Source organism: Cupressus sempervirens, chromosome 7, assembly GCF_028749045.1.
Source record: "Cupressus sempervirens isolate cs-2001-9-10 chromosome 7, ASM2874904v1, whole genome shotgun sequence".
NCBI lineage: Eukaryota > Viridiplantae > Streptophyta > Pinopsida > Cupressales > Cupressaceae > Cupressus > Cupressus sempervirens.
Genome location: NC_143124.1, coordinates 171,852,145 through 171,878,358, shown reverse-complemented (window position 1 = coordinate 171,878,358; position 26,214 = coordinate 171,852,145). Strand labels below are relative to the sequence as shown.

General features: G+C 37.4%; 1 protein-coding gene across 1 annotated transcript; it reads right to left on the bottom strand.

The window, feature by feature from the left end:
* Positions 1-366: 366 nt before the first annotated feature.
* On the bottom strand, positions 367-24,910 carry LOC149546067 (nuclear pore complex protein NUP50B-like). Its single transcript, XM_089790976.1, has 2 exons — positions 24,722-24,910; positions 367-2,392 (listed from the first exon to the last, which is right to left on the bottom strand). Exon 2 carries the CDS (start codon positions 2,304-2,306, stop codon positions 846-848), a length of 1,461 nt encoding a protein of 486 aa, XP_089647102.1. The 5' UTR covers positions 2,307-2,392; positions 24,722-24,910; the 3' UTR covers positions 367-845.
* Between the last annotated feature and the right edge of the window lie 1,304 nt (positions 24,911-26,214).

Below are 26,214 nucleotides of genomic sequence, written 5' to 3'. Positions count from 1 at the left end.
TCAATTTATCTCCATTAAAAAATATGGAAATATCTGAAACCAATGTCAGTCTTAATTCATTTTATCTAAAACAAAGATCATATATAGATTTGCCTTCATATGCAAGTTACTAAAACGTGCAAAAAATATTCAACCAGGGTAAAAATATTAGCGCATCTTTCATGTGAATAAAGTCAATTGTTAGAGATTTCAAATATTGTAAGGAAATCCTTGCAATAAAAAGAACGGTGCCTGACGTATATAATAAAGGCTCAAAGTCAGACGAGGCAAAAATTTTGACTTCGCAGACTAGCTAGAAACAATTTCAAGTTTAGTCAACAAAAACAACAAAGAAAGTAACACTGTTGGCTCTAAATTAACACCAGCTTTCCATACACTATAATTTACTTAATTCATATCCGTTCTCAGCTAATAAGAGTAAAACCAATTCAACAAGTGAGATGATTTCTGCAAGGCATAAACATTACAGTATGAAGTTCCCAACATACAGGCATGAGTGAAAAAAGGTTAACACGGCCTCATGTAATACTCTCGCTTGTAAAACAAAGCAGTGGCAAGAAATACTTTCAGATGCATTTGTTGTCATAAAGACTGCTTCACATAGAATCGGCTTAAGACCATTTGCATGCTTCATAAAAGCCAAGAAAATGATGGGCATAATTTCAGCCTAGAGCCTGAGTAAAATAAGTGAATGACGGCTCAATTTTGAAGGACTCGCAAAAATCAATGCAAGGTATAGATGATCTAATAAAAAGGTCCATAAGGCCAAAACTCTTTGACACTACCGAGTGCATCTAAATTTCTCTCATCTGGCACTGCAAAGTGACATTCTGCTAGCAATAGCTTCATACTTCAAGTTCAGATGACTTGGGAGAATTGTCAGGGGTCTTCAAATCAACTGAAGTTTTGCCTTTATTTGCTTCTATGACTCCACGGAATTGTTCAACTATTGAACCATCTTTAAACTTCAGTGCAAACATGGACAAGTTTTCCTTAGCTTCACCAGCACTGTTCACACAAACAAAAGTAATACCACGCTTATCCATGTTGGCCAGCTTCATATCTGGGAATAAGTTTGCATTAAGGATCAGCCTGTAATTACCCTTGGACCTCATCACAAGTCTTGCCTTTCCTGCATCTACAGTGGAAAGATTAACCTTAAGTTCACCCTTACCTCGTTCCTTCCAAGCCCCACTAATGTATTCAAACAAAACAGAATCTGCCATAAACAATGCTCTCTCTTTCTCTTCACCCGTTTCTACTGGCACTTCCTGCAAAGATGGCAACCCACTTACACTACCTGAACCATTATCTGATGCTGGAACTGCAAATAGACGAATAGATGCACTGCCATTACTGGCACTAGATGGAGACAGTCCATCACTGCCAGGTGCTTTTGTTTCAAACAAAGCTCCCTTACCTGTTAAGGTTCCTGAGCTAAATGCTGAGCCAAAAGATGTACTAGAAGTTCCAGATTTGGGGAGCAATCCAAATGAAAATGAGGAGCCAGAAAAACCAGTTCCTGAGATACCTGAAAATGCATTCTGTGTGCTGGAAAGCTGTTGAAATGAACTCACTGCAGCGGATGGTTCTTGCTGATGAGCTTCCTTGACACTGTCCTCTTTGTCAGTTTCCTTAACTTCAGTTGATTGCTCAAGATTTTTTTCTGTTGATTCGCTTTTGCCATATTTACTTTGTTCTCCATTCTCCTTAGTAGCTTTGAGTTGGGTTTCTTCGTTACCTTTGACTTCAAGTTGGGCTTCATCCTTACTTGGTTTGAGTTGGGCTTCTTCCTTACCTTTGACTTCACCACTATTCACACTCAAATCAGATTCAGCTGCTTTTGTCTCACATTCTTCCTTGGCCTTACCAAGAATTGCATCTGCTGCCTTTGTCTCAGCTATTGGCGTGGCCTCGTCATTATTTTTTCCATCACCATGGTTATCTTTAGCCTCAGATGCCCCTTCCTCTTGGGCAACTGGAGGTTGCTTATCATCACCTGCAACCAGGGTAGTTTCAGAGGTTTTAGCTACAGTCGCACCCACAGAAGGAGGTGCAGTAGAGGGAACCAAACGTATGCCTGCAAAAGGATTGGCAGCTGCAGTGGAGGATGTCATGTTGCGACGAACCTTTACAATTCTTCGACTTGCAAGTACCTCTTCACTAGCCCTCTGAAAAGTTCCAGTTTCTTGCCCAGAACCCTCTACCTCAGCATCAGGGTCATCGTCTCTAGAGAGTTGTTTGCTTGCAACCCTCTTCTTAGAGGGAGGCATGGAGGGAGGCATGGCATTATCTGCATCACCCATTTGATCCTTTATACAAGTATGCAGTTTTGGCTCTTTATAGTTCCCTCAATATCTAAATCTTTTAGTGTGTTTTGATGAGTCTTAATCTGCACAATTTCGACCACATAATTTAGCAAATGAAAAGTGTGAAGAACATATGCAATGGAACGTGATGCAACATGAAAAACTATAATTAATATTGAAAATGAGCACCAAAGCATGCTGAAGCCTGAAAACAAAACCATGAGCAAACATAAGTTAGACTATTACAACACTGGAACTAAATGGGAAAATATTAAAAAACAAAACCAAGGCAAACATACACTCGAAGCTTACAAAACCAGGGCTAACTAGAAAAACATCAAAAAAAAAATGCAGCACTAAAGATAACTACAGCTCATTCTCAAAACAAGGTATCAAAATCTTTTTGAAGAATATCCCTATCCATTTCATGCTAGAAGCTTACAAAGCCAGATCTAACTAGTAAAAATCATTCAAACATTAAAACATTTTCACATGCCAACTAATTCTAAGAAAGCACATGGCAAAATCTTCTTATATATTTTAAGTCATATACATACATAAATGCGGGCTGCACGAACATACATACAACCACTTTACAAAAGCTTTTTCAGTCCAAACATAAATCAAAGCATACTGGGCATGTCCAAAAACTTAAGATGCAGATTCAAAGAGGGCAAATAAATAAAAAATCCTGTATCAGAATATCAGAAGTGAGATAAAAAAAACTTAAATGTGACCCTAAAAGAACCTCAATTATTGAACAGGCTACTACAGTCAGGGTTAGAGATGCAATGCAAGGAAATGCAGGTTGTAGGAACATACACAAATAAGAGCTAATCACATAAGCTTTTTCCCTACTATCATAATACAACAAACTGGGCATGTTCAACAATTAAGATCCGAATTCAAAATTTATGGAAACTCAATATCTCAGATAAAGAATTAATAGGGGTAGCAAATAAACTAAATACCCTTTTATCAAGATACAAAAGTGAATTAAAACAAGCCCTAAAAGCAACTCTTAATCAACCATTCAGACCACTAGCATGGATTTGCTTAGGTATTAAGTTTGAACATTTCCTCCTCTACCCTTACTGCTTCAGGTTTTTGTGTAAATATGGAAGGGTGGTGTATGAAAAGGTTACATGTATGAATTTATATATGGTCGTTGGCAGATGCAAAGCTATCACCATAAGGACCCCTTCTTAAGCCTGGGTTTCTAGCTGAGCAGCAGAAGTCAGGGTACAATCTGGGTATGTCAATGCAAGACATAAAGGCACATTATATATATATATATATGTGAAGCCTAAAACTTATATCCATAAAAAGCTAGAACCATATTACTCTTATTTAACTATATTAATAAAATACTGTCTCATTATTCATATTAAAATGGTAATATAACCTTAAAACAACATTTAGTGCCATGAATCCTAAGGTTGAATGCAGATGGTAGAATGAAGAGTTTAGCTTGAAGCTTTGAGCTGGATATATTTGACCAAATATATGGCATATCTATAATATCCATTCGGGGTCCTTAGTCTTGTCATATTAGGGCCTACAGGGTCTTTTTTATTAATGAAGCCCTCTAATTCAACAGATTTGCAGAATATTCACAGAAAATTCACAATTTGATCTACTTTGTATTATGCTATAACTTATTGACCTAAAGATTATCATAAATTCTTAAACTTTGATAAAGCTATTATCATATTCCGAATAAATACTATTGTTGACGTCAAGGGCAGTTCAAACACAAGAAGTTTGTGATCAACACATTTAACAAATGAGTTAAAACAAACTCTCTACATTGCATCCACAATAGTTTAACATTTTCAACTGGTTATACAAAATATAACCAAGGAAAACAATCTCACAAGTAGGACAATTCTAATCCAAGTTTTTAAACATACCTGGCCTATAAACACAATTCACCTCAACAACTGAGCTAACATCAAGAGGAAAAACAAGAGACATATAGCTAGAGAACCTAGCTCACTCACAAGCAAGCATGTGCCCTCATCAGCAATCCTGTCAGCATGCTTCTGTGAAGTAAAAGAAAATTAACCTCATAGGCTCATTCTCATGAAGGGGGAACATGGATACCAGAAATCTCATTAGAACTATTTTCATTGGAGCTAATAAAACAAGCACATTAAGCTCTAAACCTTGTTTGTGTTCCTCAAGTTAAATCCCTGCAAAACCCACCTTCAATAACACCATTTTAAGGTTGCATATAAATGTCCACGGTACTGTTCTCACTGTCCTTAACAGCATAATCATTTTCATGAGTGGAACTTACTTTTCATTTCATCCTCGTGTGCACCTGCTTGCAACAGGGTGAACAGTGACACAACATTCCTCAACAGAATAAAAGCCTCGGAGTATGTAATGTCCCCTTTCTAGCATTCATAGCATGATGTTGTCGTTAGCCTATTTCCCCACAGTCCGGTAGGCTAACTAGGACATTAAAGGGGCTTAGAGGCCATTTGGCCTAGACAGTTTCAGTTGCAGGTCTTTCTGAGGGGTTCTGAGGCAACTTTGGGCATACTATTTATAGTAAGTCATCTTGGACATGGCCGGACATTCAGTCACAGTGGTATGTCGATGGTAATTGTTTAAAATCGATAAGAAGATTTATTTATCATTGATAAGATTTGTTATGCATTGCTAAAGCCATTTTATAAAGTTAAATTTAAATATTTAACTTTATTAATGCATAGACTATAGTTTGTGGAAAATATTTAAATTAAAAGAGTTCCCTTTATTTTTATAACACATTGGAGACATAAGGTACATAAAAGGAGTTATGTTTTATCCCACATTGAGAAAACGAAGGATTGAGCTCTTGTGAGAACACTATAAAAAAAATGGAAGAGCTTTTTCTTCGTATGCTTGCATGAAGATTAATGTTATGTTGCTGAATATTTGATTATCGGGCTTGGAGGACGGAATCCCTCTTTGCTAGCATTCTCTTCGCTGTTGGAAGACACAGTCAGGAGGATCAAGGGTGTTTTCACTTCAGGAAACACACTGGGTTTCATTTGGGGCGTTTGCATAAAGAAATTTACAAGGGTTTGAGGTGCAGATCTGAAGTTAGTTTTTGCTACAGTCGGCATGAACAGTATTTTGCTACAGTACGGCATGAACAGTGTTGGTATCAAGTTTACTTGTTTTTCCGGCTGATTAGAAGTTTGGAGGGCTGGCCGACTACATCTACAAAATACTACGGCCACTAATTCCAGGTTTCTTCTGTCAAATTTTGATATTTTGCATAATAATTGTTGAATACAAGTCTGAATAGTTGTTGCAGCCTTTAAGGCAGCTGTAAGTGCACATCTACATTTAAAAATCACCCTTTATTAGCAGAGTGAGAGTTTCCAAATTTTTCATATACTATTGAATGTGTACCAAGTGTTTGTGAAAATGTTATGATGTGTATTATGCATTTTAATGTCACTTCATAGTTGTTCGTAAATCTACTCATTGGAAAGCAATTTATTGAGGAAATCAGCTTTATGAGTTTGCATACAAAGTGTTTGACAATATTCCTTAAGTTAAATTTCTGCAAGTCAAAGTTCAAATCAGGGGAGGATATTACAGTGGTATCAAAGCTATAAGTCCTGCCATCCTGTGGAGGTTTTATAGGAAATTTGGAACTGGCGGATAGAGGGGAAAGTGTTTGATGAAATGTCAAAACACTAAAATCAGAGCATTTATGTTTGAGCATGCGACAGGGGCCTTATAATTTCCGCAATACCAGAGCAAGACAAAGTAGGAGTTCAGACCTGCAAAGCAAACAGTCTAGTTCATCCGTACAGGGAGGTATAGAATCCAGTCATACAGACACAGCGGAGGTATTCTTTGATCAAGACAGCAATATGGGTGACTGAGATGACAGGAATACAAGATTAGGTGGAGGCGGGAATGCCGGTCCAAAGCCTGGAGAGGAAAGATTCTTACAGTTATTAGAGACCTTGGTACAGGGTCAGCGAGTAGCAGAACAAAGGGCACAAGAACAGAATCAGAGATTGGATCTTATGATGCAGATGATGGCTCATCAAATGGGGTTGAATGCGAACATGGGTGGAGGAAATAATCAGAATGGTAACAATCAGAATGGAAATGATCAGGATGGGACACATAATGGAGATGAACAAGTTGGGAACAATTTCAGTCATGCACCCCAGCGAGCTAGGACAGTGAGTTCAAGGCCCATGATTCCTACATTTCCTCCTAGAGCTCCAGAGCAGCTTGTACCAGAGCCCCAAATTACTGATATACAGGACCAGTTGAGGAGAGATTGGGAAGCCGGAGGGCCAGATTTTACTGCTGCAATTACCTTTAGGGAGTATATGGATGTGCGGATGAAACATATGCCACGTGGACATGACAGGAACCAGAGCTATGAGCTACGGAAGAAAGTAGGGAGACTTGAGTTACCATATTATGATGGCTCAGGAAAGTCTACAGCAAGAGCTTGGAAGAAAGTAGGGAGACTTGAGTTACCATATTATGATGGCTCAGGAAAGTCTACAGCAAGAGCTTGGGTTCAAAAGCTTGACACATACTTGCAATTGAACCCTATGCCCGAGGAAGAAGCTATTAAGTACGCAGCAATTCATCTGGATGGGTTAGCACACGAGTGGTGGCATCATGGTATGGTCACTATGGGACATGCACACATTACCTCATATGTGGAGTTTACAGAGAGGCTGATTGAACGTTTTGATAGGAAGGATCCAGAACTCCATTTCAAGGAGTTAGCTCAGCTTAAACAGTGGGGCTCATTGGAAACATACATTTCAGAGTTTCAGAAACTTGCAGTGTTAGTAACAGATGTATCTGAACGGAGGATACTAGTTCTATTTATGGATGGGTTAGCTGATCCGTTGAGAGGGTGGATTAAAGCTCTCAACCCTCCCACTTTGCAGGAAGCCATTAAGAAAGCTCGTGACATGGATTCCTCTTCATCTTCAAAAAATAAATTCCAGGCAAAGAGTTTCCCTTCAAGGAAAGATAAGGACAAGAAACCTTTTCATAAAGAGGTTCAGCCAGCTAAGGAGGAAAGTAAGAGGTTGGACAATGAGACACTTAATGATCTCAGGAAGAAGAAGCTTTGTTTTCATTGCAGGGAGCCTTGGGGTTTGTCACATAAGTGTCCATTGAAAGCAAAAGCTAAGCAGATGGAGTACTTTTCAGCCGAAGAGTCAGTAGATGGAGATTCATAGCAGTCATCTGAATCAGATGGAGATGATGATAGTTCTTCACAGGAGGAAGCACGCGGTGATAGCACGATAGCTCAGTTGTCAAGTATACAGGAGGCCGTCACTTTCAGAGTTAGGGGAACCTTGGATGGACAGAGAGTTGTGGCACTCATTGATACAGGGGCGACACATAACTTCATTGATGAGAAGTTTGTGACACGCAGAGGGCTACATACAGAGGAGCATAGGGGGTTTAAGGTGATGGTTGCCGATGGCTCCAAAATTGAATGTACCAAGAAAATCTCCAACTTGCAGCTTCGTTTGGGAGATTATGACATGACAGGAGATTTCTTTGTGGTCAACATTGGTGATCAGGATATGGTGCTTGGGATGAACTGGATGAAGTCTCTGGCAGAGTTCACATTTAACCTTAAGAAAATGGAAATGAGGTTTGAGGCAAATGGTAAGAAGATAGTGCTCAGAGGTTTGTCAGATGGGAGACTTCGAGTGGTGTCACTCAAGCGGATGCAGAGTTTCTTTAGACATGATCAGGTGTAGTGGGCAGCAGAGTTTAGAGTAATGCCTGAGATGACAGAGCAGCATAAACTAGAGTATCCACCTGATGTACAAAAAATAATAACCAAACATACTAAGGTGTTTGGTGAGATACCTCCAGGGAGACCCCCGGATAGGGGAATCGAGCATTTTATTGAATTAGAGGAAGGGGCTAAGCCAGTTATCATCACACCTTACCGCCATCCGAAGAGATATAAGGATGAAATAGAAAAGGCAATTAAGGAGTTGATTGACATGGGGCACATACGGCCAAGCAAAAATCCTTTCGCTTCTTCAGTAGTATTGGTGAAGAAGATGGATGGTACAATGAGGATGTGCATTGATTATAGGGAGCTAAACAAGAAGACAATCAAGAACCGATACCCTATCCCGCGCATCGATGAGCTTATTGATGAATTGCATGGTGCATTCTACTTCTCCAAAATTGATTTGAGATCCGACTACCATCAGATACAGGTTAGAGAGGTGGATGTGGAGAAGACAGCTTTTAGATGCCACTATGGACATTTTGAGTTCTTAGTCATGCCCTTTGGGTTGACAAATGCCCCTGCCACTTTCCAGTCCTGTATGAATAGTGTTTTCGGAGATCAGTTGAGGAAGTTTGTGTTGATATTTTTTGATGATATACTGATATACAGCCGTACTTGGGAGGAACATTTGAAGCATATTGATACAGTGCTCAGTATTCTAGAGAGAGAGTCATTATATGCCAAGATGAGTAAATGTGAGTTTGGGATGACAGAGTTGCTCTATCTAGGGCATATTATTAGTGCAGGAAGTGTTCGGGTTGACCCAGACAAGATCGGGGCCATTCTGGATTGGCCACCACCGAGGAACACTTCACAACTCAAGGGATTTCTCGGGCTTTGTGGGTTCTACCGCAGATTTGTTAAGGGATTTTCACAGATAGCAGCACCATTTACAAATTTGACACGGAAAGATAGTTTCAAGTGGTCAGAGAGGGCTCTGGATTGTTTTGACAGGTTTAAGGAGCTGATGAGTACATGTCCTGTTTTAGCCATTCCAGATTTCACCAGGCCCTTTGAGCTGCAGTGTGATGCCTCAGGAGAGGGCATAGGAGCTGTTCTCATGCAAGACAAACATCCCATCGCATATGAGAGTAGAAAATTACGAGGTGTGGAGAGAACCTACGGCATCTACGACAAAGAGATGCTAGCAATCATGCACGCACTAGCTAAGTTCAGGTAGTACTTAGTGGGAAGCCGATTCACAGTAAAAACAGATCATAATAGCTTGAAACATTTCCTTGGACAGAAGGACCTTAATGACAGTCAACAGAAATGGGTGAGTAAATTACAGGCCTATGATTTTGACATAGCCTATGTCAAAGGGAAGAAAAATATTGTTGCAGATGCTTTCTCTAGAAGGCCTCATTTGCTTGCTGTTGGGATAGTTATGGATGATTGAAGAGAGATGATCTTGGCAGAATATGCTAAAGATAGTTGGGCATCTAGCATTATTGAGGGAGCTATTCAAGATAGTCGATACACTGTCGTAAATGATCTGATCATCTACAAGGAAAGGATTTATTTAGTACCCGGGTCTGCTGTGAAGCAAAAGATTTTGAAGGCATTTCATGATTCACCACTGGCAGGACATCCCGAATTCTTTAAGACATCGGCAGGTGAGAGAGCGCTTCACTTGGAAAGGACTCAAATCAAAGGTGCTTCAGTTTATTAGAGAATGCCCTGTGTGTCAGCAAAACAAATAGGAACATTCTTTTCCGGGTGGTTTACTACAGCCCCTACCCATACCAGAGAAGAAGTGGGATAGCATTTCCATGAATTTTATCACAGGCCTCCCCAAGGCACAGGGTCGGGATTGTATCTTTGTTGTGGTAGACAGATTGACGAAATTTGCACATTTCTTTGCAATTTCGTCTACATATTCAACAGCACAAACAGCAGAACTATTTTTTCAAGAGGTATTCAGACTACATGGGATACCACGGAGCATAGTCAGTGACAGAGACAGCAGATTTATGAGCCACTTTTGGCAAAAGTTGTTCAGGTTATGTGGAACAGAGCTCACTCCGAGTACCAGCTACCACCCCCAAACTGATGGGCAGACAGAGATAGTGAACAAATGGGTTGAGGGGTACCTTCGAAACTACATTGCAGGAGAGCAAAAGGCTTGGGTGAAGTGGCTACATCTAGGGGAGTACTGCTATAATACCTCTTTCCATATGTCTATTCAAATGTCCCCTTTTATGGCACTGTACGGGTATGATGCTCCTAATTTTTTGGATTTGTTATTTGGGGACGGCAAGGTGCCTAAGGCCAAGGATACTTTGCAGGAGTGTCAGGACATTATGCGATCCTTAAAGGAAAATTTGCAAAAGGCACAAAATCAGCAGAAGCAATATGCTAATCAGCACAGGGTTGAGAGGTCTTTTGAGGTGGGAGATATGGTGTACCTCATGTTACAGCCGTATAGACAGTCCTCTCTCAAGAAGAGTGGAGCAGAGAAATTGAAACCACGCTACTATGGACCGTTCAAAGTAATCAGGAGAGTGGGCGAAGTAGCTTATGAATTGGAGTTGCCTGCAGACAGTAAAGTGCATAATGTGTTCCATGTGTCACGCCTTAAGAAGGCATTGGGTCACAATGTGGTGCCTTCAGTAGTATTGCCACCTCTCGATGATGAGGGGAAGCTTATCTTGGTTCCCGAGGCCATACTTGACTCCAGGGAGAGGGTGCTTCGCAGGAGGACTATCAGGGAGTATCTAGTGAAGTGGAGGAACCTACCTGTTGAGGATGCTACTTGGGAAAATGAGCAGATATTGCAGCATCCAGAGCTGAAATTGCTTGAGGACAAGCAATTTTGGGAAGGGCGGACTGTAATGTCCCCTTTCTAGCATTCATAGCATGATGTTGTCGTTAGCCTATTTCCACACAGTCCCATAGGCTAACTAGGACATTAAAGGGGCTTAGAGGCCATGTGGCCTAGACAGTTTCAGTTGCAGGTCTTTCTGAGGGGTTCTGAGGCAACTTTGGGCATACTTACTATTTATAGTAAGTCATCTTGGACATGGCCGGACATTCAGTCACAGTGGTATGTCGATGGTAATTGTTTAAAATCGACAAGAAGATTTATTTATCATTGATAAGATTTGTTATGCATTGATAAAGCCATTTTATAAAGTTAAATTTAAATATTTAACTTTATTAATGCATAGACTATAATTTTTGGGAAATATTTAAATTAAAAGAGTTCCCTTTATTTTTATAACACATTGGAGACATAAGGTACATAAAGGGAGTTATGTTTTATCCCACATTGAGAAAACGAAAGATTGAGCTCTTGTGAGAACACTATAAAAGAAATGGAAGAGCTTTTTTTTCGTATGCTTGCATGAAGATTAATGTTATGTTGCTGAATATTTGATTATCGGGCTTGGAGGACGGAATCCCTCTTTGCTAGCATTCTCTTCGCTGTTGGAAGACACAGTCAGGAGGATCAAGGGTGTTTTCACTTCAGGAAACACACTGGGTTTCATTTGGGGCGTTTGCATAAAGAAATTTACAAGGGTTTGAGGTGCAGATCTGAAGTTAGTTTTTGCTACAGTCGGCATGAACAGTATTTTGCTACAGTACGGCATGAACAGTGTTGGTATCAAGTTTACTTGTTTTTCCGGCTGATTAGAAGTTTGGAGGGCTGGCCGACTACATCTACAAAATACTACGGCCACTAATTCCAGGTTTCTTCTGTCAAATTTTGATATTTTGCATAATAATTGTTGAATACAAGTCTGAATAGTTGTTGCAGCCTTTAAGGCAGCTGTAAGTGCACATCTACATTTAAAAATCACCCTTTATTAGCAAATTGAAAGAGTTTCCAGATTTTTCATATACTATTGAATGTGTACCAAGTGTTTGTGAAAATGTTATGATGTGTATTATGCATTTTAATGTCACTTCATAGTTGTTCGTAAATCTACTCATTGGAAAGCAATTTATTGAGGAAATCAGCTTTATGAGTTTGCATACAAAGTGTTTGACAATATTCCTTAAGTTAAATTTCTGCAAGTCAAAGTTCAAATCAGGGGAGGATATTACAGAGTACACATCCAGTAGATACTAGGTTTTAACTTTTTATTCTCTGATTGAAATTTTGCTTCAGTACCATTGTGACCTTTTCACACCTTCATAACCATTGTTGCTTCATGGCACTGTCCTCACTGTCCTTACCAGCACAATCATTTTTCATGGGTGGAACTTTTTATTTCATCCTCGTGTGCACCTGCTTGCAACAGGGTGAACAGTGACACAACATTCCTCAACAGAATAAAAGCCTTTGAGTACACATCCAGTAGATACTAGGTTTTAACATTTTATTCTTTGATTGAAATTTTGCTTCAGTACCATTGTGACCTTTTCACACCTTCATCCCAATGCAAATGAGGACCCTCTCTTTTGGCTTCCGCAGTGTGTACTCTGTTAGTTTTAGTTGTAGCTTGGCAACAGTTTGAAATCTCAGGGGCTGTCAGATGGAAATTTTGAGCAAGTCAGGGTCCTGGTGGCAGGTATTCAGTTGAGATCAATTAGTTCATATTTGATCTCAACTCAAAGGTATTCAGTTGAGAGTCGAGATCAATTAGTTTAAACCTGATCCCAACTCAAAGGTAATAGTTAGGGCAAGCCCATGAAGTTGGATGAGTATTGATAAGAGTCAAGTAAAACAAATCACTTCAGGTCTGAACAAGTTGGGTTTTTTGACACTTGGTCAAGTTTCCACATCTGCTATAGATGGAGCCAGACAGGGGCTTGATTTCTGCCCTCCTCTTGAGGCTCCAAACCCAAATTCGTCACAATTTCCTCAGTCTTCATACAACAACCAGACACTCGCAAAATTCTGAAAAACGTATGTGTTCGAGCATATCGTCATTTCCTGCCAAGGCAAGCTTCAAATTTCACTCCAACACTTGAGAGGACCCAAGAGCAAGCTAGCTTTGAAACCCAAACACTTCATATCTCCAACAACGAGAAAGCCTAAATCTGATCAAGTCTCAAGTGCACAACCCCAAACGCAAGTGGAATTCCACAAGGTAAGATAATTGCTTTGCCAAGCAAAAAGAGCGGGCGATTAAACACAGCTCGATAAGACAAAAGGATCTGATGGTGAAAGTCGACAAAGCTGGCAAAAAGAAGAGTTGAAACCAAATCTGAGATGAATCAGCTACATTTCCAAGTGTAACCAAGTCAAGACACGGGGAAATCAAAGTGAGTTTAGGGCAAACGATATACCCAAGGACTTAATTCCATCTTGTTAGAGCCCAAGAAGGCTCTGATTTCAGCCTCACATTCAATGGAGCCCAACAACACCTCCATTTCTGTCATAAGACTTGGCATGAGTCCAACCATGATCAGATTTCAGCTCCATGGAGCCCTAGCATACCTCGATTTCTGCCTTAATGTTTAATGAGCCCAAGGAGGGTCTGATTTCCTCTGGCATCTTGAATGAAGTCCAAGCCACTAAGGATTTCTGCTTGCAATTTGAGGCGTCAAGCCCAAAAATTCCCTGATTTACGTTAGTAATTCTAGTGCGCCCAAGTGACTCCTACTTTCTACCAAGGGCATAATTAGCGCCAAAAGATTCTACTAATTTCCACCTGCATAAAGCCCAAGGCAGCCTTAAATCCACCAGCAATTGAAGTTCGAACCCAAAAGGGACCTAAAATCTGCGCAAATCCTCATGTGGAGCCCAATGGTACCACAATTTCCACTCACTAAGCCCAACAACAAGATAAACTCTGCTCAATAGGTGGGGATCGAGGCCAACAGCAACGTAATTTACACTCTTCATGCTAAAGCGAACTTGGCCTTAAGGTAAAAATAAATAATTTAAACGACATTTAAAACCCATATTAAGCCAGACAAGGTCAGCCCTGCCCCAATAGACACCACGTTTAGACTAAATCACTATATAAAGAAAGTGAAGGTCTTCATTTTAAACAAGATCCAACTTGAACAAGCAAGTAAATCATGAACAGGGTAGACTTCATAAGTGTGAAATTTAGAAGGAGAAGCAGACCTAAAGTGAAGTCAAGATAACATTTCTGCCCAAATCCTAATGTGGAGCCAGCAACACCGCAATTTCTGCTCAACGAGCCCAACAAGAAGATAAAATCCGCTCAATAGAGGCTCAAGCCCAACAGCAAGGTAATATGATGGTATAATAGTCAGAATTCAGATCAAAATTGGAAATTGTTTTACATGGGTTCATACAAATGTAATTTCATGTCAAGGTGAAATCATGCGAACTTTTAACTATCAGAATTTTGTTTAAGCTTACCATTTTATGAGCTTAATGTAAGTATTATTTTGTTTTGTAAGGGAATGAAGACGGAAAGAACCAAGACAACGCAAAAGATGGAGGTAGAGATGCAAAAACAAACGTTCAAGACTTTGCCAATGCAAGTACAACAAGGGGTGGGGCATTATAGGAGAGAGAACATTCAAGGCTGCGCATTTCATGTGCAAAGAAGATTTCAGGCCCAAGAACAAAATTCATGCCTCGATGGATTTCAAAGAGCAAGTTGTACAAGAAAAATGAAAAAAAAGTCTACAAATGTTGAAGATTATCACAATCTTGAAGTTCCTTTGGAAATCCAATACCAATTAGGATGATCCAACTAAATTAAGAACCTCGTCCTTTAAAAAAGATCAAGGTGAGATACAACAAGTTCACACAATTCAATTTGAAGAACTTCAAAGGATGAAATAAGTGCAAGAAGATGAAACAATTTATGGATATGGGTCCTCACAATTTATCAAGAGCTTGAAAACGTTGAGTATCAAGAAAGATCTCTTAATTACAATGAGTCGATGATGTTTACAAGATAAACATGCTGAAGTGGAGCCCACTCATCTTTGACCAATCAAAGGATTCCAAGTTCATCCAATCAAGTTATTCCAAGTTGTAATGTGGACTGCATTTAATGTCATCACCTAGCAAATTCTCATTAATTCATCAAAGCAATGTAATTTTCTTATTGGCCAATAAATTGGTGTATTAGTGTAATTGGATAGCATTTAATGCTCAAAACTTGTTGTTACATTAGGGTATGTTGGAAAAATCTTGTCCATTGACCTCAAATTAATCTTGGCCATCCACTGTACTTTGAGATTCTATATAAAGCTTGCTTTAGCTATTTGTAAGAAGAGACTTGGAGAAATTGGTGTTATAATACTGCCAAAATTATATCTAATTCATTGTTGTTATCATGGCACATACTTATTTCTACATTTCCTCAGTAGAATTTTATTTATGTTGAGTAGACAAGTTAAGTAGATGAATGAAATAATGTTGATGGTGAATTATGATGAGGCTAATATTCATAACTTTTGGCACTTATTAATTGTAAGAAATAGTCTAAGGTTGGTCAGAACTAACTGCAAGCACTTAACATTAATTAGAAATGTTCATTTGGATTGCGCCATCATTGGGCATTTGAATGAATGTTGACCATCTGAAAATCATCCATGCATCCTTGGACGATTGCACCCTCCTATGCGTAGTTAATCAGGCAAATATTGTCTTGCATTGATAGAGTAAGATTATCTTCCTGCACCCTTCATCTTTTGCAATTTGTTTCATTAGGAGTAGTTGAAGAACCATCATTACTAAATAATTCGGAATTACAATGTTCATATCGCATCTATTGAATGAATACCATAAGTCCCTACATGATTACCAACAAACCACGTAGTAAAAAGAAGTTGTTTAAAACAAGAATAGGAACCTTAGAGTCGCCTCTATGATTCTTTTTTTGCAAATTTTAGCATACTTGGTGTCTGTTCAAGAGAGGATTTGATATTTGGTGTTTCCTCTTGGAATACGTGTTTCATCCTACATACACAAAACTCAGCCATGAGTCGTGATTACTTTGACCAATTGTCCACGCACCTGTTTTCTGATACACATAACTGTCATGAGGTGTAACTTCACATAGTTGACCTTGTTGTCATACAGTGTATTTGGATGGTCTTCTTTACAAGCTTTGTCAACACACCACCTATCCTCAATCTGTGGGTACTGTGCTAATTATTTCATTTGTCATGGCATACATTTACATTCCCTACTCTTAATCTTCACCAAAATAAACTGAATCTTCATTTAGGTCATTTGGGACAGATAACCATTACCATAAACATTTGAAAACACAAGAGTATTCATATTTTTTTGTCTTATTTCTTCACGAAAAAAAACCTACTCATATCCTTGATCGAGTTCAATAGGTTTCATTTCTTTACACACTATTAAAATTTAAAACAAGAACCAACTTGGCACAAAATAGGGCAATACCTACTGATTCTCAGGCCTATGATGATAAAGGAATACTAAATATCCAAATGGCAATTCAACTTCTTGCCTTCTAGTTTTAAACAATGTTTGGGCAAGAGAAGATGGGTCAAGGTTGCATGGGCATTTTACATTGAAATAAAACAAAAAAGCTTTCCAAGTAGAATCATAAATTTCAGGGAAACTTGCTTACCACTTCCTAGCCTCAACATACAAAGATATTAAATATATCAGCCCCATTGATGAAGTCTGAAAATGCTTTAATAAGACCATATCCTTGTGAACCAACAAGCGCACCAAAAGCATAGATTTCCTTTGGACATAAAAGTTTGAAATCATTGTAAGCCAAGATAATCTAATATCAGCCCCATTGATGAAGTCTGAAAATGCTTTAATAAGACCATATCCTTGTGAACCAACAAGCGCACCAAAAGCATAGATTTCCTTTGGACATAAAAGTTTGAAATCATTGTAAGCCAAGATAATCTAACTGGCTGTATATTGCAGTCATATGGATAGTTAGAATCATAGACATGTGCATCACAGTAGTTGCAAATTGGACCTTGGATTGTGATGTATCAAATTCAAAATCTCCATTTGTATGGGTGTCATTTGACACATGAAGCTGTTTGTAATTTTTATCTGCTATTGTTTTCCTAGAATAGCTTGGTTCGCATCCAACCATATTACAACTCGGTCATTAATCTCACCCTTGGATGTCTAAATGTCAACTTCTGAATAGACGTCAGATTTATCATCTTCAATTATAACCTCTTCCTTCTCACACTTTCCATGAAGCCCTTCACAATTTGATTGCCTCACATCTCAATGATGACTCAACTGTGTCTTGTGGTAGTCATCATACTTCTCCTTAGCTGGCTGCATATCCAAAGGGGTACTTTCATTACTAATAACCTCCAAATAAAGACATAGTTGTTAAGGAACTACATCAGCCACACTAAATCAGTTAGACAATAAATGAAATTCACTACATCCTTAAAATTAATCATGGCTCATGGTATTTCCAGGATTAATTTGGTATCCAGTATCCCTAACAAAGCATCTTGGCTTGAGATTGATTAAGGACAAGCAATCTTAGACAAGCCAGGCTGTAATATCCCCTTATTGATAAACCTTAAAAAGTGGTTTCCAAAAAGGTATAATGTCACTTTTTTGAAATGGGATTTAATGATAATAAATAATTACAAAAACTTCAAATATAAAGAAATAATAATGAATAACAAATAATAACATAATTACAAGTTAGTTAAGTTTAATGAAAGGTCAAGGGGCATGTAATGAAGAGTGGTGACTCCCTCAACATAAGATATAAAGGGGAGAAGAATTCATCTAAAAGGGAACATGGAGGGTATGAAAGAAATTGGGACACAAAATATATTGGTTGGAATTGGAGAAGAAATTAACCTGGATTAGAAATAAAAACAGATTAGTAAAGGAGCAATCAGAATGTGAAAATGACACCAATTGTGAAGGTATTTAAGAAGTTGTAGAGTGCATTTGAGGAAGAGTGAAAGTTTATACTAGACTTAGACTTGTGGTTCGGCAGAGAACCTGAATGGGAAGATCAACAAAGAAAGGTTGAAATTCATGATTGTAAGAAGAATAAACAACTACTGTATGGAGAATATGTGCAGATATAAAGGAGAAATAAATGCATATACAAAAGAATATGCTGATGTAAATTGAGAAGGAAAGCCTACGCAGGTTTAAAGGAGATGTCTATAGTGTAGACATAGTTCGAAACTGTGAACCAAGGAGTTAATGGATATGGAAGAATAAGAAAGTGGCTCCAAAATGCTGGTTGTGACTTTCTTGAAAGGTTGAATAATAAAAGAACCCATCATGAAGATACAAATAAGAGTAAGAGTTATTAGTTGAAGGCATGAAAGAAAGGATCATCATAGGAAGGTTATCATAGTAAGTTATGCTTTGAGATATAAGACAGATCTGATCTGCATAAAGAGGAATAAAGGAATTAAGAAAGGATAAATGGTGCAAGAAGATGGAAGGGGAAGAGAATAAGGAAATAACTTCCGAAGGCACAGCAATGATGAAGGTTTGTGACCCTTTTGAAGGATTAACACCGAAAAGTGTAAATGGGTGTGACCATTGCAAGAGGTAGATATGGCAAAGAGAAGTGACTCTTCCTCAGATTGAAAGGGCACATAAAGAGAAGAGAGTTTCATTTGATGAAGGCATTCAAAAAAATGGTAAATAATATATTATTCTCTGAAGGCCAAAATGGAAAGTGGCTACTAAATTTTTAAAAAGGTGGTAACCATTTCAACAATAACGTTTAAAGGAGAGTATTGAGTATTCAAGGATCATTTATCAATCACCACTCACCAATACACCAAATCAGCACTCTCTCAATCATCACTCCTCAATCTATGAATTCCACTTTCAATTAATCATCATTCACTACACATCAATTAGGAATCAAGCAACTAGACCTACAATCAAATCTTCAATCATTTCAATCAGTCTATATCAATCATTAAATTATTGGAACAGAAAGGAAGAACAGACATCAATAATAAGTAGAAACTTATATCAGTTCATTTACATTTGCATACAGTCATACTTGTCAATGACTGCTATAATACTCAAAAACATACATAGTAACATATTTTGAAAGCTAAATATATTGTTGATTATACTTATCAGCCGTAGCATAATAAAGACAATTCTGATTCATTTTCTATTACATACTCTAATATATGGACATATGGAATGCGTGACTTGGAACATGTATTGAACTGTTGTAACAAGCTATGGTACAGGAAAGGTAGTCACAGGAGGGGAAATGGTGATGAGGTCATCTCCTAAGTACACCACCTCATGTTGGACTAAGGAGACCCATGGGGCCAAAGATAGACAAAGGGTCCGCCTGTAGGCTTTGGAGGAGGAACTTTTCAGGCACCCTGCTGTATATTCTTCATTACTTTTAGAATTTACCACAAATGCATTGGGTTGCTAAATCATCAAAAACACAGTAGAAGTGAGAACAATGAGAAAGATGGTGATAGGACACCACACTAGGCGTGCCACCTCATTTGTATGGCGAGAGCCACATGAGGCCAAGAGGGATGGTATATCCACTTGTGGGCCTAGGAACGAGTCTCTGGGCACCTCATCAAACCAGCCTAACTTATTACCTCCATGATTGAGATATCTTAAATCTGACTCAAGCAATCTGTTAATTTCATATATATTTACTTCGAAGTTAAGAATGTCTAATTATGAATTATGACTATAATGTTCCCTAACATGTTGCAGGATCTCACTCAAATTGAAAAGGTATCTTAAAACCCTACTTGTTTTTATATAAAAATTTAAAAACTATAATCGAGGGCAAATTTGGATATTCATTATTTGGGGAAAGTTACAAAAGGGCAGTCTGCATGCTGATTTCATTTGGCAAAACCAAGGGACATTCTTACCAAGATGTAATTGCCAAAAATAATTTGGCTCGCACTAACTCTCCAAGCATGGAAGTCATTCCACCTCTAGGGGTATATTCTAGGATACAAAGTGGAGATTTGAAGTCTCAACAGATTCACGAAATCATCGAAATCATATCCTAGAGGATAACAATCACCTCCTTCTAGCTTTGGCATTCAACATCACTTAAAGCATGAAGACAATTTGGACACAATAACCACCACAAATAAAACTATGAGCAAGATTTCAAAACCAAACATTGGACAATTAGGCAAGCAAAGAGGACAATAAAAAAACTAAGAATGGAGACTCGATAATCAATGGATGACGCCTTGTACTGAACTATGGGAACCATTCTCACTAGAAGCAAAAGAAAGCTAAAACAAAGCTATTCTGGTAGTTAACCTTTGTTTTGCTTTTTCTTCATTTGCCTATGAGGCTTAACGGACTAGGAGGGGATCAATATGAGCTTTTCTCTTCAGTTTTGCATGCTCACTGATTATTTTATGCTTGGCTCCTTTCTCAGGTCTACAGCTCTTTCACATGTTTATCATGGGAATGGGCCTTCATCCCTCAGCTTATTTATTAAAAAAAGGCAAGAAATGTCAAACTATGTACCATATCCAAACTGACACACCTATAAGCCCATGTAATGAAGATAACAAGGTCTAAAAACACAAAGAATTCTGCAAAACCTTCTATTCCAACTTAAGTTTTTAAAACATGCTATAAAGTTACAATAAGAATCATTCAAAAAATCCTGCAGTCCAAAAAATTGTGGGGTAAAGGTTGCTAATTCATAGCAGCAAACAATCTTTCTTAGGTATAAATCAGCAAACAATCTTTCTTTCTTAGGTATAAATCAGCAAACAATCTTTCTCAGGTATAAATCAGCAAACAATCTTTCTTTCTTAGGTATAAATCAGCAAACAATCTTTCTCAGGTATAAATCAGCAAACAAAATGATAAAGCATTGACAACTAACTAAGAAAAATTAGGAACTACGGGGAAACGGGAGTAGAATTAGGGAGAACCAAAACTCGGGAGAAAAAAACCAAAACCCAAAAAATTGGTTTTTCACAAAAATAATGCTTGTATACTCTTGTTTGATTTGTTTAGGATGGTGCCAAAATGGAAAAGGCACACGAGTATAAAATGGCATTCAACAAAACTCGGGAGTAGAATTAGGGAGAACCAAAACTCGGGACAAAAAAACCAAAACCCAAAAAATTGGTTTTTCACAAAAATAATGCTTGTATACTCTTGTTTGATTTGTTTAGGATGGTGCCAAAATGGAAAAGGCACACGAGTATAAAATGGCATTCAATTCATCTCTCTATGCATGCACTTGCATGAGATTCATTTTCAATCATTTCACATGGCCTATATTGAAAATATCTACTTTGATTATGACTACTTTGGTGGAAAAGTATACGATGCACCAGCATAGGGTTCACATTCGATGCCATTTCTAGATTATGACTACTTTGTAGAACTAAATACTTCCATTGGATTTCATTCACATTCCACAGTCTTCAATCAAATTAGTTTGAATTTGAATGGTCGCATTTTTGCTGTAACAGAAAGGAATAAATCAACAAAAGCCAGATTTTTAATTGAATGGTTACAAATTTTCACCGTGATAAAAGGATTGGATCCCAACTAAATATTATAAGATATACATGGAAATTATTGCATCTTCTTTTTAATGTTGAAAATTAAATATGTATCTTTATCTTTTGATTTAATGTTTTATTTTATTATACTTTATTGCTTCCTATATTACTTATAGGTGCTGAGCTGGTATATTTTATAGTTCATTTAATAAAAACAATTGTCATTATTATTTCTTTTGACAATTGAGATGCAAATTTATATTTCGTTATTCATTATTTTGGTATAAAGATTTAACTTATTATTTTTATAATTTGAAATTTGAACACATTCTAAGATCATTGTAAAAGCATTTTTTGTTAGCTTTGATCTCAGTTTATAGTCCTTCAAATAGTACATCAAGTGATTGGGGAGAACAGAATATTATCCTTACAATTCAGTACATTATCCAAGGGGTTTTTTAAACATTGCCACCTTATTATACTTCAAGCATCAAACTCTTAATCTAAACAAATTGCAAGCTCAGTTTCACCTCATAAAGATTGAAATTTGACTGATTTTTTTTGCATGTTTTCACCAACTTTTATCCATCCTTGTTTTAATAATATTGTTTTTTAACTGGAACATTGATATATTGGTGTATTTTGGATTTTGTTATGTCATTTGAACAAAACACTTCAATATTACCATTGTAATGTACGGCCTTATTTGCTGCTGCATATACATACATATCTTCTTCTTCTTAAATATTGTACGGACAAACCCAAAACAAATCTGAACCCAACCCAAAAAATTGGACAAATTTCAAACCCGCATCCATACAGGCATCTGAACTGGCAACTTAGGATAAAATTATTAAATCAGAACCATGAGCTTGAAGTCAAACCTAAAATACATGACTGTGTACTATCATCCAAATGGTTCAATTTTACCATTTATTTCATGGTTTCAAAAATGATGGACGAAATAAAATTTAAAATTGAAATAAAGTGTGAAAAAAATAGGATCTAGAACTTGAAAATCTGAACTATAGAGTTTAGAATCAACTCCTAGACTAGAACACAATGATTCAGTTTCATTTGTAAATTGTTTTATCATTTGTTTAGACACAATGTTGAGAAGAATTGTTCTTCAAACTAGTGGTTGCAGGCCTCCAGTACTCGTAAGGATTATCATTGTATTGTTGGTCAGCCAACTCTCCTTCAAAATTAACTTAACCATTGTGAAGGCATGTAGAAGTGGTAAAACAAACTGTAGGCAGTGGGTTAAATGTTTGCATATGCAATAGGTATGATGATCAGTATACAAGTTCGTATAATCAAGTTAAAGTCCATTTGTTTGGCATTCCTAGATTGAAAATCCAAGGGAGACATCTAAAAATCGACCACTATCACTTGGTCAATTTATCTATGTCATTCATATATTTGTGCAATTCCTATTAATTAAATAACATATTATTTAATTGATTTTTTTACCAGCATATCATACCATACCCTGCTCAAATCAGGAAGAGAAGTGCAGTTTACTTCCAAAAAAATTTACATGTTCTTTCTATAGATCATGATATTAGGTCCACAAATCAGCTTGCATGATTTTTGGGGAGAAATAATGATATTTTTTAAATTATAAAAATTTAAAAGAATTGCCCAGTGAGCTGAGAAAAGTTTTATTATGATTATTTCAATTTAGAGACATCTGCCTCCGTGGTTGAATTCATGTAACAATTAAGGGTCTGTTTGGTTCGTGGAATTGTAGAAATCGAAATTTTCTACAAATCTCAATCTAGCCAAATAAAGGTTTTGCAAATCTTCATTCCTATTTTTCGATTTTACTTGAACTGTTTGTTTCCCTCGGAAGATGAGTGGGAAGACACATTTTTATGCGTAAGCTTGGAGTTGCAGGCAAACTCCAAAAAGTAGTTCAATCGATCGTTTTTACACTCCTAAAAAAGCTTAACCAGGTTTTGATTTTAAGTTCCAACTCGCTAGTAGGAAGTCTAAAAACCTGGTTTTCAGACTATATTAGAAGTCTCGTATTCTAATTCCATTTTGCCAATTTTGAACAAAAGCAAAAAAATTCAAACCCGGATTTTAAAAAAGCCAATTCCTGTCATCTTCCACAAACCAAATTGACCCAAGAATTTGACCCAAATTCATTCTCTTTGTCACTCTGCCGGGAGGCATGGCCATTTGAAATAGTACAGTGTGGTGTATATGAATTCAAATATAGTTGAGTTTGTCCTATTAATATGGACATTTGACATAGCACAGTGTGGTGTATATGAATTCAAATATAGTTTCTGAGAGATGTTAGGGCACCCATTTCCTAAACCTGGTTCTCGTAACCCTACTCTTCCAGCCGGCACAAAAAAACACCCAGTAAAATCCCAACACTATTGACACAAGTAAAATCTGTGCCATCTCTTCCACGTAGTCCAACCATCAATTCTGAAAAAACAAATAAATCTACAAAAACTCTTATTCAAACAATAATAAGGAGGAAAAAAAGAAGCAAATAAATAAATTTGCAAATCCTCTTATTCCACTTGATTTTAGGCTATCACTTTTACAGATGCAAAAATAAACCCGCCTTATGAGTGGGTCTTATTCTTCGGATCAAATCACCATTCGTACAATCTCTCTCTATAAATGACAAAGCAGAGGAACCCGTACATCCCAAAAACTGGGCCTGATGACCAAAGCATTAAAGCGGTAAAACCCTCATAAAAAACCTCAACATTCGATAGGCTTAAACATCAGGACAGAAGAAGCCCCTTATACATCTCAAAGAAAATAAATTCGGAACTGAATCGCAAAAAAAACCAAATTGGGAGAGGTATCCACCTAGTGGAGCCAATGAAATAAAGCCTAAAACCCGCCTAAACCCTTTTTCCTCAAAACAAAAAAAAAAAAGTGCTACAAACCCCCACACCCTATTCGACGGGCAATCAAATCCGATCAAATGGGTACTGAAAAATGAGGGACTGAGAAGAACCCATCAGAGTAGAGAAATTTTAAAGGGAAATAAGAAAAGGTAACAAACTAGAGCCCACTCTGACCAGAGAATTTCGAAATAGTACAAATGGATAAACAAACTAAAACCCAGCAAAACCCTTGACAGATCAAAACACTTGTGTTGAAACATACAAGGCCTTGCTCGGTAAACTTCATAAATATATAGATAAAGCAAAAGGCTATTGAGAGTACTTTATTAAGAGGTACCCACCTGGTCAAAAACAGTGCCGAAAGCTGCGACGAGAGCACCACCAAGACCCGGCACAAAGATGCAATACAGAGATCTTTCGAAAGCACTGCAAAATATATGTTCTTCACTCCCTGGTTCCTGCAGATATCAAAAGAAACAACTCCTGATGGGCAACCGAAAGATATAAACCAAGGGCTCCAGTGTTCATGTGACCTCGCATATTTATTAAGAAATCATTTATATTAAAATTTCCCCTCATCCAACTAGATATGATCTCGTGGAAGGGGTCTTGTTTTTTCACTAATAGAAACTCCATTTACATCGCGGAAAATTTTACAAGTTCGGAAAAGTTTCCTTAACGAATTTAGGAATTCTGTTTTAAATCTCTTGCGTTTCTTTTTTAAATTAGAAAATCTCTTAAATCACATATTAGAGAGTTGTTCTTTTTTTTAAATAATTAATAGGAGATAATCTTCTTTAAAAGTACGATTTCGTCCAGGGATTTTGGCTTTCACAAAACTTCCTAGCAAAAAAATTTCTGCGTATTTTTTAAGTCATGGTAAACTTTGCTGATGAGGGAAAAAATAATATGGGGATTTTAAATTTATCTTGTGTCTTTTACTTTTTATGTTTTTTCCGTCATCTTTATTATTTTTTAGTTTTTATTTTTAAGTTTAGAAATATGAATATATTTTGTAATTTTAATTAAAATTAAAATTAATTAATAATATTTATTTAGTTTTAGAATACAATAAAAATGGTAAAAAAAGTGAATTCGCAGAAAAATTCTTCATGCAAAACTTTTGCACCATTCCAACATGCATATCAGCGTCAAAAGAAAGAGATCGACCCATTGCTCACCAGTAATCAGTTTGAAGCCTTCTCCTCTCAGAATGACCAACAAATTTGCAAATCCAAATTGGATAGCTTCGAAAACCTAGTTTAGCGCCATGCAAAATGAAATGCAGTAATCCTAGAAAGGTAGCACAACAAAGTTGAGGATGGATGGCAAATCGTCCAAAATAAGAAAAAATGAAATGGGTGATGGCTACCATAGAGTAAAGAAGGCACAGCATCAAGACTGTGAATCCAAAGAGAGTTTTTCATCAAAACGAAGTATGCAACTCTGGTAGACCAAAACCCTAGCCCAAGGAAGCAAATTCAGAGTAAGCATCCAAAACAACCTAAAGCAATTTCAGAGGCCAACAATACACCCTTAGGCCCTAACCCGACAAATTTTCGGAAGCAATCTGAAGTTCATAACTCACAAGCAAGCACCCTCAAAAATATCTCGAAGGAAGCAATTCCCCCAGCAAAGGAGGCTTACATCCCACCACATCAGAAGAAATAGCAAGAAGCTACTAACCAAAGAAAGGAAGGAATCCCTAACCTAGGGCTTTCAACAAAAAATAGTAACAGTGATGCTCTAATTATCAGCAATTCACATAGCGAAGCTAGATGGATGGAATGAGCTAAGAAGGGCATCTACACGTCCTAGAATGGGCCATCAAAAT

Coding starts and splice junctions, on each gene's coding strand:
- LOC149546067 (XM_089790976.1), bottom strand. CDS start 2,306: ATGGGTGATGCAGATAATGCCATGCCTCCCTCCATGCCTCCCTCTAAG.